Below are 12072 nucleotides of genomic sequence, written 5' to 3'. Positions count from 1 at the left end.
GCGGGCGTCCAGTGGCCCCTGTGGAATCGGAGAAAGGGATTTATCGGTAAGTACCAAAATCCTGTTTTCTCCTTCATCCACTAGGGGCCACTGGAGCGTAGTTACAATGGGGACGTCCCAGAGCTCCCAAAAACGGGCGGGAGAGCGCTGCGAGTCCTGTAAAAACTGCTCGGCCAAATTGTGATGCAGAGGCCGCAAAAGTGTCAAACTTGTAGAATTTGACAATAGGAATGTCAGTCCGACCAAGTAGCCGCCCGACAAACTATTTATGGAGACCCCACGGGCAGCCGCCCACAAAGGTCTTACCACGCGCGTTAAGTGCGCTGAAATGGAATACGGAGGCTCCCTAGCAACCTCCAAGAAGACTGTCTGATGGTTAGATGTATCCAACGGCCCAGCGTATGTTGGGACCCCGACTATTTAGCACGGGAGCATTGTACAGCACCAAGAAGAAAACACTTTGTCGAATAGCCGAAGACCTCTGTAGGGAGAGTCGGCGAGCCATGACAACATTCAAAGAGGACCAAAAAACACTAGTGTCAGATTTGTCGGAAAAATGGACATCCCCTCAGGAAGAAACGACCGCTGAGACCGAAACTCAGCCGGGGGAGATGCCATAGAGCACTCCCTGAAAAAGAGGCCGAACCTACGGCCGCTAGGCTAATCTCTTTTGGAAGAAAACCGAAAAAAACAGAGACCTAAAATTCAGGTCAGTGTGGTATGAAGCGCAGCGGAGCAAAACCTCCCAGAGAAACCAAAGATGACGGCTGAATGGTAACTGAAAGAAGGGGAAAACCCCTTTTATGCTTATTATGTCCGATACAGTTTTCCAAAAGTGGCAAAAGCGAGAAGAGGTAACAGACTTCTGAAATCGGGGCCCGGTAGGCCTAACCAACCTAGGGAACTACTCCCTTCTGAGGTCTCGTGAACAGTCACACGGTTACACGGAACCAGTGTAAGATTGAACAAGGAAAAGTTGTTGAAGTGGACAGTCCAGTCGAGGTAGTAGCATAGGCTCCTCTACTGACAACAGGTGTATCTGTATCTTCAAGACATCTGTGGCCCAACCAGAGCCACCGAGAGGACTAGCACGCATAATCCCCTCCTGTGTTACCGAACCGGAGGTAGAAATTAAAAAGGGAGGCCGGATAGAATAACCAGAAAACTCCCCGGAGCCCTGAGGGCCTCCTCGGCTACTGCCCGAGCTCACGCCCGAGAGTAGTAAAGGGTTAAAAAGTCAGTCAGAACGCCCTGAGGTCGATCCGAAATCTCCGCCCACAGCGGACCAGCTGACAAAACTCCGGGGAATGTTTTCTCCCCCGGGAGTCTGACCTGGTGGCTTGACCCGGAAAGAAGATTGTTGTCCCCCGCTCAGAGAGGGATGTTGTCCCCCGTTCAGAGAGGAATGTTGTCCCCCGCTCAGAGAGGAATGGAGGCGACCACTCCTTGCGTCGCAACTTGACTGAAGGAATAGAGTACCTGGTGCCGAGGAAGGAAAAATCCTCTGACGGACCAAGTTGAGAAACGTCTATGAGGAGCATAAATTGGATCTGTGTTGAACCATAAGCTCCTGGATCCTCCGGATATTCAGAAGCCACCTAATGTACAGAGTGGGAAAGCAGCAGTAGATTGTCCATTTAGGGAACCAACGTCACCTTCTGCCCTTGAAAGAGTTATTCTGTGATCTTCCTGAACTCTGTGGGAGCGGAAGAGATACCGAGAGGAAAGGACTGACAGTGAAAATGAGAATCCTGTAATGTGAATCTGAGAAAAGCCCGTCCAACTGAAATCAGTAAACAGGCATCTCTGAAGACAAGGGACACGTAAAAACTCCCTTTCTTGTTCAAAAAAAAAAAAGCAATCACAGACTGAAAGGATTGTAAGGCCAGAATAGGTCTGGCCGAGCCAACTGGCTTCGGAACGTGAGAAGAAAACAAAGGCCTGAGAACTGTCCCGATTCAAATGATATGTGAAAAACAGGGATCAACACTCTTTGCGGTTAGAAGCATATGGAGCGCCGCCTGCAGTATGACTCTTGTCATCGTAAATCGGCCGCCCCCTGCCGAGGGACTCCTGAGATGGTTGTTCCGAAATCTAGTTTGCCCCAGCCTTCTCAGTTCTTCCCATAGGACCACCGACCTGCGCCTACCCTGGGACCCTCCAGGTGGTAGGAAAGTCTGACCTGTAGTGGGTTTATAAGGATGATGCTGAACCTCTGCTTCAGCTCTTTTTTTTTTTTTTTTTTTGAGATCCCCTGGCGACTGAAATATCGCCCGTGTGGAGTCGAAAGTTTCCGAAGGGTCACGGAAAAATCTAAAGGAAAGACCGGTAACGGTCTGTCTTGGAGCTGGGGCAGTATTAGGAGAAAGCAAAGTGGACTTACCTCCAATGGTTCAAGAAATCCTGCAGAAAGTTCCTTCCCCTGAACCATCTGCCCCGTAGGATTACATGTTCACCTGTCACAGTCGCAGCCCCAGAGGTCGACGGTTTAAGACAGCCCAAGCGAAAATGCAGGGTCCGAGTCTGCAGACGTGGTGACCTTCAAAGATCATAGAGCAGAATCGTGATTCGGACCTGTACCAAAGTATCAATTGATCCTGATGTGAAACATCCTGTAACCTAGAGGACAATTGTTCCACAACCTACCTGTTCCGGACAAGGTAGAAACATGCTGCCGTATATGTCTTCGATGGGTCCCTGAACAAGGTTGCTCAGGAAAACGGCAGCTTGTTGGACCGGCGGTACATCGAGGGGTATATCCTAGAAAGGTTCTGATACCATCTCCTGACGACTGTGGGAAGAGGGTAGGGAAAACAAACATTGTTTGATACCTGATTTTGTGTGTTCGGGTGTCTGACGGCCGCCTACCGGAGCCTGCCCAGCTCATCCGAGACTGGGCCAGTCGCTGTCATTTCGTCATTGGCGTCGAACCCTGATGGACTTGACGTGTCCGCCTCCTTTACCTGCAGTACCAGACGAACTGCTGTATAATGCACCTGGATATTCTGAGACACTGGTTCAGACTCCACAGAAAACAGACATCATTAGTATTGTAACCTGGAAGGTTAGCAAGGTTCCTTTAGAAACCTGGAGAGGTGAAATGACGTACAAGATCTCTGGTTAATAGTGACATTACCTGTATAATCTGAGCTGTTCAACAGGAGTGTCCTGCAGGCGCGTGGAGGGCTCTGCAGATGGCTCCACCGCATACTTCACACCTAAGAGGGAATTCTTTAACTATCCCAGGTGAGAGGAGAAAAGGTGGGTTAAAGAAACACAGCCATATGTAAAGTCTGCACTATAATATATAGTGACCGACATCAAATAAACTTTCTGGAGCAGCGGAGACCTGAACCAGTAGCGCTGCGCTGTGGTACAGGAGTCTTAGCCCTAGGCTATAGGGGCTCCCCTTAAAGTTTCTTTATTTTCAAACCCTGGTCCCCCTGTACAGATACCCGCTACTAGCGTACTGAGCCGCAGCGCTATTTGTCTGATGCCTTACACGCATTCCCCAAATTACAAATAGCATTAGTAACTAGCCAAGGAATAATAAAGGGAAGACCACACTGTATGTAGTGTACCGCTAAATTTAGGTGCACCAGATGTTTCTCGGAGGTTCCGCTGGCTTTTCAAAATGGTGACCAGACTGTGAGAAAAGATGGGGGAAATTGTTATGTGGCAAGGAGGTATTTTGTTATTAGAAAACATTGCGGAAGTGGTTTGTTTTATCTTAAAGATGTATGTGGACACCTCTGTACAAACTACACAAAAGTAGGGCACTGGTAGGAACCAGACCCACGCCCTCCATGCCGCAAGGCAGCAACGCCAACCACCACACCATCCGCACTGCCCTATATACGGCATTGTATGCATATATCTATATACATACCTCCACACATCTATATATATATATATTCATACATACACATCTATATATATATATATATATACACACCCACAGTGAATCCAACCCTGTATGTGAACCCATTAGGGTAGATAAATACTGTAGTATATGTATGGTAAATAAATTGTGCACATTTTTGAATCATTATGAGATGAGCCCCAGCTCCTGTAATAGAGCAGGCTCCTGTATGAAATGCCTGTCAGAGGACTCTCCTGCAGGGAGGAATGTCAGCAACTCCCTGCACAGAAAATTTAAAAACCCCCCCTGAGACAGGATTTGTGTCTAGAGGCAGTGAACGCTGCGATCCGCCGCCGGGAGCCCGCTGAGCAAAGCGGGAATAGCCTTCACCCCCACATCCTACCTTTATCCTCCCTGAACAGCCCGGAGAGGGAAGGGAGCTTGCAGCGGCCGGGGAGCGGTGTGACAGTGCAGCGGCGTGTCCTGTAGCGGCCGGGGGACGGAGTGCGCTTAGCCCGCCGAACAGAGCGGGAGTTAGCTCCGCCCCCTCCGCTTCGGCGCCAAATTTAAACCTGCTCTACCATAAGCGGGAAGCGCCCTGTATCTCCCCGGCCGCTTGTAAGCTGTGGCCGGGGAGCGTTTCATGCACCGAGTCCCATGTGACCTTGTGTGCCAGAGTCTGGAGCCTAGCTGTGTGAGCAATAATGACTCACTTTTGCAAATAATAATGTGCTAAGTATGCTCCTTAGACTCTGGCATACAGCTTCTATTCTCACTGTGTATCCCCCGGCTGCCTTCTGCAGCCGGGTAGTGAAGAGCGCTGAGCCCGCTTACAGAGCGGGCTGAAGCTCCGCCCCCCATATAATGGCGCCAAGTTCAAATTATTAAGCGCCTTTGATGCACTCCAGCCTTCTATGACTGGAGTATAGGGGACCATACCTATGTTGAAAACTGAAACTGTTTAATTCTGGTCAGGATTATATGGAACGCTTCAAGAATTTGCATGTCATCCTTGCACAGGGCTCATGCTGCGCAGGGGCTTTGCTAAACTTCTCTATATCGTTCCAATTTAGTGCTGCCGAAGCAAGCACTTCAAACACATGATAAAACATACATCAGTGACAAGGGGGGATGTTTGTACTCACCACACTTTAGGCGTACTCCAACTCGACCCCGAGGCTCCGACACACGCCGCACGCAGCGGTGTCCGGTCCCTTTTGTACTCATCTTCTGATGGAGTGGCCCCGACACGAGCCGCACGCAGCGGTGTCCGGCCATTTTTGATACTCACCGCTGCCATGCTGCCGGAATCTTCTGCTGGATGGAGTGGCCGCGACACGCGCCGCACGCAGCGGTGTCCGCCGACTCAGGAGAGCTCAGTGTCTCCCTCAGCCGGGGCCCATCCCTAGCCGCACGCAGCTGCGATGGGACCCCGCCGGCAGCTCCCACGGTGCAGACTGGCAGTGGCAGAGCTGCCAGTCTGTAAGAAAGAAAAATAAAATAATAAAGAAAAAAGAAAAATTTCTTCAGCTAAACCCAAGTGAACCAGCTCACATCGGGCACATACTAAGACTGGCTTGGAGGGGAGATAGTAGGGGAGGAGCTAGCCACAGGTTGAGAATTTTAAAGTGCCAGCTCCCAATTACTGCCTACTATATCCCCATTGTAACTACGCTCCAGTGGCCCCTAGTGGATGAAGGAGAAACAAACTGAAGAGCCTGAGCTGTGAGCGGGGTATGAGGGAGAAGGACCAGTGCATCCTGGGAGATAAAAACGTTAACTGTTCTGTGCATGATCCTGGGTCTCCACCATCATACCCCTAGATCAGGTGTGGGGAACCTCCGACCCGCGGGCTGTAAACGACCCGTAAAGCCGTTTGTTCCGATCCACCCGCTTGTTTGCCAGCGAGAAACTCCAGCAGTGGCGTGTCTCAGCTGTCAGGGCAGGGAGGAGAGCGCAGCTACTATGCCCGGCAGCAGCGGGTAGGATCTCAAACCAGCTGCCAGTTCGTGAGCCAATCAGAGCTCGCGGAACGGCAGCCAATCAGGAGCCGTCGCTGCCGGTCCAGGAGCTATGACTGGCTCACAAACCGGCGGCTGGTTTGAGGTCCTACACGCCGCCGCAGCCTGACATAGCCGCGCTCTTCTCCCTGCTCTGACCCAACAGCTGAGACATGCTGCGGCCGCCGGACGGAACAGCAGCTGCGGTGAGCGGTCTGGCACTGTGAGGCAATGTGTATCTGGCACTGTGAGGCAATGTGTATCTGGCACTGTGGGGGCACTTGTGTATCTGGCACTGTGGGGGCATTTGTGTATCTGGCACTGTGGGGGCATTTGTGTATCTGGCACTGTGGGGGCATTTGTGTATCTGGCACTGTGGGGGCATTTGTGTATCTGGCACTGTGGGGGCATTTGTGTATCTGGCACTGTGGGGGCATTTGTGTATCTGGCACTGTGGGGGCATTTGTGTATCTGGCACTGTGGGGGCATTTGTGTATCTGGCACTGTGGGGGCATTTGTGTATCTGGCACTGTGGGAGCATTTGTGTATCTGGCACTGTGGGGGCATTTGTGTATCTGGCACTGTGGGGGCATTTGTGTATCTGGCACTGTGGGGGCATTTGTGTATCTGGCACTGTGGGGGCATTTGTGTATCTGGCACTGTGGGGGCATTTGTGTATCTGGCACTGTGGGGGCATTTGTGTATCTGGCACTGCACTATTGGGGGCATATGTGTATCACGTCCTATTTTAATTGGCCACACCCATTTTTTGGCGCACGCGCACTCAGTACCTCCAAGGGGTATAACTAGTTGGGGGCAGGGTCATTTTGAAGTTGATAATTTTTGTATGGCCCCCGAAGGATTTTATAAATATCCAAATGGCCCTTGGTAGAAAAAAGGTTCCCCACCCCTGCTCTAGATCATCCCTGTGGATGCCTATGGACCCTGAAGAAGGCGGGGTAGGACCGGAGCATCCTAAGAGGCCTGAAAGCTTAACGGTTTGGTGCCCGGTCCTTTACCACCACCTACACCCATTGCTTCCCTGTGGAGCACTATGGAACCCGAAAAAGAAAGCAGAAACGCTAGCGGCTTGCAGGACAGGGAGGCAGAAAAAGCAGAAACGTAGGCAGGACAGTGCCCCAGTAAAGTCCTGGACTCCCGGAAGCAGGGCTTTCCCCCGATGGCGGGATATTACCCATTAGCTGGACATATTAGAGTCACCTCAGGACTGATATCTGGTGGTATGGGTTTTGGGAATGTGCAAATACTGGAGAAAAGCTCCACCTGGCTCAACTTCCGAGACACTTATTTCCTGGAAAGAAAGAAATTGGCATCTTGGATTTATGCCTCTGGAAGTCCAGGAGCTTGAGGAGCACTGCACCCAATTCTGCTGACAACCAGACCTAACGAGGATTCACAGCTAAAACACAAATCCTGAACTGCATTCACTCTGGGACAACCTCTTCTTTATATAACATGCTGCCCCCCTATTGTTCTGTACCCAGAGAAGAGCTATGGGTGGCTGGTGCTGTAAATTGTGCTCTATTCCACCCAACGCCATCTCTGCTGTCATCTACTCACTTTGTACTCCTTCTCCTCCGTCCAGTTCATAACTTCAAAATCTTCCATGCGGCTCGCTGGGGGTCTGAGTTGGTCGAAGAAGAGAGAAAACTCCTCCTGTAGATGAATGTGTCCTCTCAGGAGCTGCCACATCTGAGTCTTCAGCTGCAGGAAGGCCAGAGGTGAGAACATTGCCCAGCAGAAGGGAAAGACACAGGAGAGAGGGGGAGGCAGGAACAACGTTACCTTTCCTATCTCCTGCAGGGGACACTCCGCACAGCTCTGGAGTAGCTTAATAATCTTCTGGTGTTGTGCCGGGTTCTCCAGGAAACAGATCTCCAACTGACGAAGAAATCGCCGGCTCTTATCAAAGGCTTGTTGTTCTTCAAACTGGGGGAGAGACATTTTACATGTCACATATTCCGGCCGATACACAACTGATTACATTTATAGACTTGATAATCAACACCCCACCACACGTTACCCCTATGAGACACATCAGCTCCAGTCACTGACCAGTCCACACTCCAGCGCCTGCTCTGGGAGAAGAAAAGCAGCAAAGTCCTTGAGAAGCTGAGGCCAATCATGAAGGAGCTGTCTCAGACTCTCGTATAGCTCCACGGCCGTTCTCTTGTCTCTTCTCGTCTCAAACTCATAGATCAGGTTGAGGAACTCTTCGTATGTACCAGGGACTGATTGCAGAGCCTCTCGTACCTGTGTGGGATGACGGGACAGATAGGTATGTATGCTACATATGACATTTACATTCTCTCTGTTCGCGCATGGACTCCATCTGCTCAGATACGACCGGGCACCTCGTTACAGCAGACCTTACCTAGCTTATCTATGACCAGGCACCTCGTTACAGGAGACCCTACCCTGCTCAGATAGGACCAGGCACCTCATTACAGGAGACCTTACCCCACTCAGATATGATGAGCACCTCGTTACAGGAGACCCTACCCCGCCCAGATATGACCAGGCACCTCGTTACAAGAGACCTTACCTCACTCAGATATGATGAGCACCTCGTTACAGGAGACCCTACCCCGCCCAGATATGACCAGGCACCTCGTTACAAGAGACCTTACCTCACTCAGATATGATGAGCACCTCGTTACAGGAGACCCTAATCCACTCAGATATGACCAAGTACCTCGGTACAGAAGACCTTACCCTTCTCAGATATAACCAAGGACCTCGAGACAGGAGACCCTACCCCGCTCAGATATGACCAAGCACCTTGTTACAGGAGACCTTACCTCACTCCGATATGATGAGCACCTCGATACAGGAGACCCTACTCCACTCAGATAAGACCAAGTACCTCGGTACAGTAGACCTTACCCTTCTCAGATATAACCAAGCACCTCTAGACAGGAGACCCTACCCCGCTCAGATATGACCAAGCACCTTGATACAGGAGAACATACACTTCCCAGATATGACCAAGTACCTTGTTACAGGAGACCCTACCCCACTCAGATATGACCAAGCACCTCGATACAGAAGACCTTACCCCACTCAGATATGACCAAGCACCTCGATACAGGAGAACATACCCCACTCAGATATGACCAAGCACCTCGATACAGGAGACCTTACCCTGCTCAGATATGACCAGGCACCTCGTTACAGGAGACCCTACCCCACTCAGATATGACCAAGCACCTCGATACAGGAGACCTTACCCCGCTTAGCTATGACCAGGCACCTCGTTACAGGAGACCTTACCCTGCTCAGATATGACCAGGCACCTCGTTACAGGAAACCTTACCCCACTCAGATATGACCGGGCACCTCATTACAAGAGACCCTAACCAACTCAGATATGACCAAGCACCTCGATACTGGAGACCCTACCCTGCTCAGATATGACCAGGCACCTCGTTACAGGAGACCCTACCCTGCTCAGATATGACCAAGCACATCGATACAGGAGACCTTACCCCACTCAGATATGACCAAGCACCTCGATACTGGAGACCCTAACCCTGCTCAGATATGACCAGGCACCTCGTTACAGGAGACCCTACCCCACTCAGTTATGACCAAGCACCTCGATACAGGAAACCTTACCCCGCTCATATAAGACCAGGCACCTTGTTACACGAGACCTTACCCTGCTCAGATATGACCAGGCACCTCGAGACAGGAGACCTTACCCTGCTCAGATATGACCAGGCACCTCGTTACAGGAGACCCTACCCTGCTCAGATATGACCAAGCACCTCGACACTGGAGACCTTACCCTGCTCAGATATGACCAGGCACCTCGTTACAGGAGACCCTACCCTGCTCAGATATGACCAAGCACCTCGATACTGGAGACCTTACCCTGCTCAGATATGACTGGGCAAATGCCATGTCCTTCTGATCCCTCAGAGGGTCCTTCATCAAGATTTTCTCATCATAAAGTAAAAGCAATTTGGAAGCATCTTTGCTTGCTCGTGCCCGGCCTCTTCTGCTTCTGGCTCTGTGTGAGCCCTGGGCCTTGCTGCCCCCACGCCGCCGCTCTCCTGGAAGGAAGGCTGCATTACAACTCAGCAATACCAGTCCAGATGACAGGTGATCGCCCTGTGTGGGGCTGGGGAAGGAGAGCACATGGCATTCCACAGACTCACCCACTGGAGCTATGCTGGTCTCCACTGGTGTTGGTGACGGAACACTCAGGTGACTAGTTACCAGCTTCTCACTCTCCTTGCTGGCTTCATCTGTCATTCCCTCTGCTTTCTGCAATGAGCCCTCTATGATCTCAGCCTCCTCCTCTTCCTCCTCCTCAGGCTCAGTATTCTCCTCCTGGGAGTTGTCCTCGGAGTCTCCCTCCTGACTAAGACGCCTCTCCGAGGCCAGCCACGTCAGCTTCTCCATGGTCTCCTAGCAGCACAGAGAACACAGCTGTGACACCGAGATCACACGCATTGTGAATACAGGGGGGCGGGGTCACAGCCACACGTGCATCGTGTACACTAAGGGGGCGGGGTCACAGCCACACGTGCATCGTGTACACTATGGGGGCGGGGTCACAGCCACACGTGCATCGTGTACACTAGGGGGGCGGGGTCACAGCCACACGTGCATCGTGTACACTATGGGGGCGGGGTCACAGCCACACGTGCATCGTGTACACTAAGGGGGCGGGGTCACAGCCACACGTGCATCGTGTACACTAAGGGGGCGGGGTCACAGCCACACGTGCATCGTGTACACTATGGGGGCGGGGTCACAGCCACACGTGCATCGTGTACACTATGGGGGCGGGGTCACAGCCACACGTGCATCGTGTACACTATGGGGGCAGGGTCACAGCCACACGTGCATCGTGTACACTATGGGGGCAGGGTCACAGCCACACGTGCATCGTGTACACTATGGGGGCGGGGTCACAGCCACACGTGCATCGTGTACACTATGGGGGCGGGGTCACAGCCACACGTGCATCGTGTACACTATGGGGGCGGGGTCACAGCCACACGTGCATCGTGTACACTATGGGGGCGGGGTCACAGCCACACGTGCATCGTGTACACTATGGGGGCGGGGTCACAGCCACACGTGCATCGTGTACAATAGGGTGGCGGGGTCACAGCCACACGTGCATCGTGTACACTAGGGTGGCGGGGTCACAGCCACACGTGCATCGTGTACACTAAGGGGGCGGGGTCACAGCCACACGTGCATCGTGTACACTAAGGGGGCGGGGTCACAGCCACACGTGCATCGTGTACACTATGGGGGCGGGGTCACAGCCACACGTGCATCGTGTACACTAGGGTGGCAGGGTCACAGCCACACGTGCATCGTGTACACTAGGGTGGCGGGGTCACAGCCACACGTGCATCGTGTACACTATGGGGGCGGGGTCACAGCCACACGTGCATCGTGTACACTAGGGTGGCGGGGTCACAGCCACACGTGCATCGTGTACACTATGGGGGCGGGGTCACAGCCACACGTGCATCGTGTACACTAGGGTGGCGGGGTCACAGCCACACGTGCATCGTGTACACTATGGGGGCGGGGTCACAGCCACACGTGCATCGTGTACACTATGGGGGCGGGGTCACAGCCACACGTGCATCGTGTACAATAGGGGGGCGGGGTCACAGCCACACGTGCATCGTGTACAATAGGGGGGCGGGGTCACAGCCACACGTGCATCGTGTACACTAGGGTGGCAGGGTCACAGCCACACGTGCATCGTGTACAATAGGGGGGCGGGGTCACAGCCACACGTGCATCGTGTACACTAGGGTGGCAGGGTCACAGCCACACGTGCATCGTGTACAATAGGGGGGCGGGGTCACAGCCACACGTGCATCGTGTACACTAAGGGGGCGGGGTCACAGCCACACGTGCATCGTGTACACTAAGGGGGCGGGGTCACAGCCACACGTGCATCGTGTACAATAGGGGGGCGGGGTCACAGCCACACGTGCATCGTGTACACTAGGGTGGCAGGGTCACAGCCACACGTGCATCGTGTACACTATGGGGGCGGGGTCACAGCCACACGTGCATCGTGTACACTATGGGGGCGGGGTCACAGCCACACGTGCATCGTGTACACTAAGGGGGCGGGGTCACAGCCACACGTGCATCGTGTACACTATGGGGGCGGGGTCACAGCCACACGTGCATCGTGTACAC

General features: G+C 52.8%; 1 protein-coding gene and 1 pseudogene across 1 annotated transcript in view; both read right to left on the bottom strand.

Moving 5' to 3' along the window:
• Positions 1–12072, bottom strand: part of GON4L (gon-4 like) — a 90210-nt gene that overhangs the window by 52254 nt on the left and 25884 nt on the right. Inside the window, exons 5-9 of the mRNA XM_063954893.1 lie at positions 10047–10299; positions 9760–9941; positions 7939–8136; positions 7669–7812; positions 7444–7587 (exon numbers count right to left, since the gene is read on the bottom strand). Of these exons, the coding sequence (XP_063810963.1) occupies positions 7444–7587; positions 7669–7812; positions 7939–8136; positions 9760–9941; positions 10047–10299 (921 nt within the window). The remainder of the gene's footprint in view (positions 1–7443; positions 7588–7668; positions 7813–7938; positions 8137–9759; positions 9942–10046; positions 10300–12072) is intronic.
• Positions 4838–4953, bottom strand: LOC135040962 (U6 spliceosomal RNA; annotated as a pseudogene).

This window comes from Pseudophryne corroboree, unplaced genomic scaffold, assembly GCF_028390025.1.
Source record: "Pseudophryne corroboree isolate aPseCor3 unplaced genomic scaffold, aPseCor3.hap2 scaffold_783, whole genome shotgun sequence".
NCBI classification, from domain to species: domain Eukaryota; kingdom Metazoa; phylum Chordata; class Amphibia; order Anura; family Myobatrachidae; genus Pseudophryne; species Pseudophryne corroboree.
Note: the sequence above shows the minus strand (reverse complement) of the source record. Positions and strands in the feature narration are given on the sequence as shown.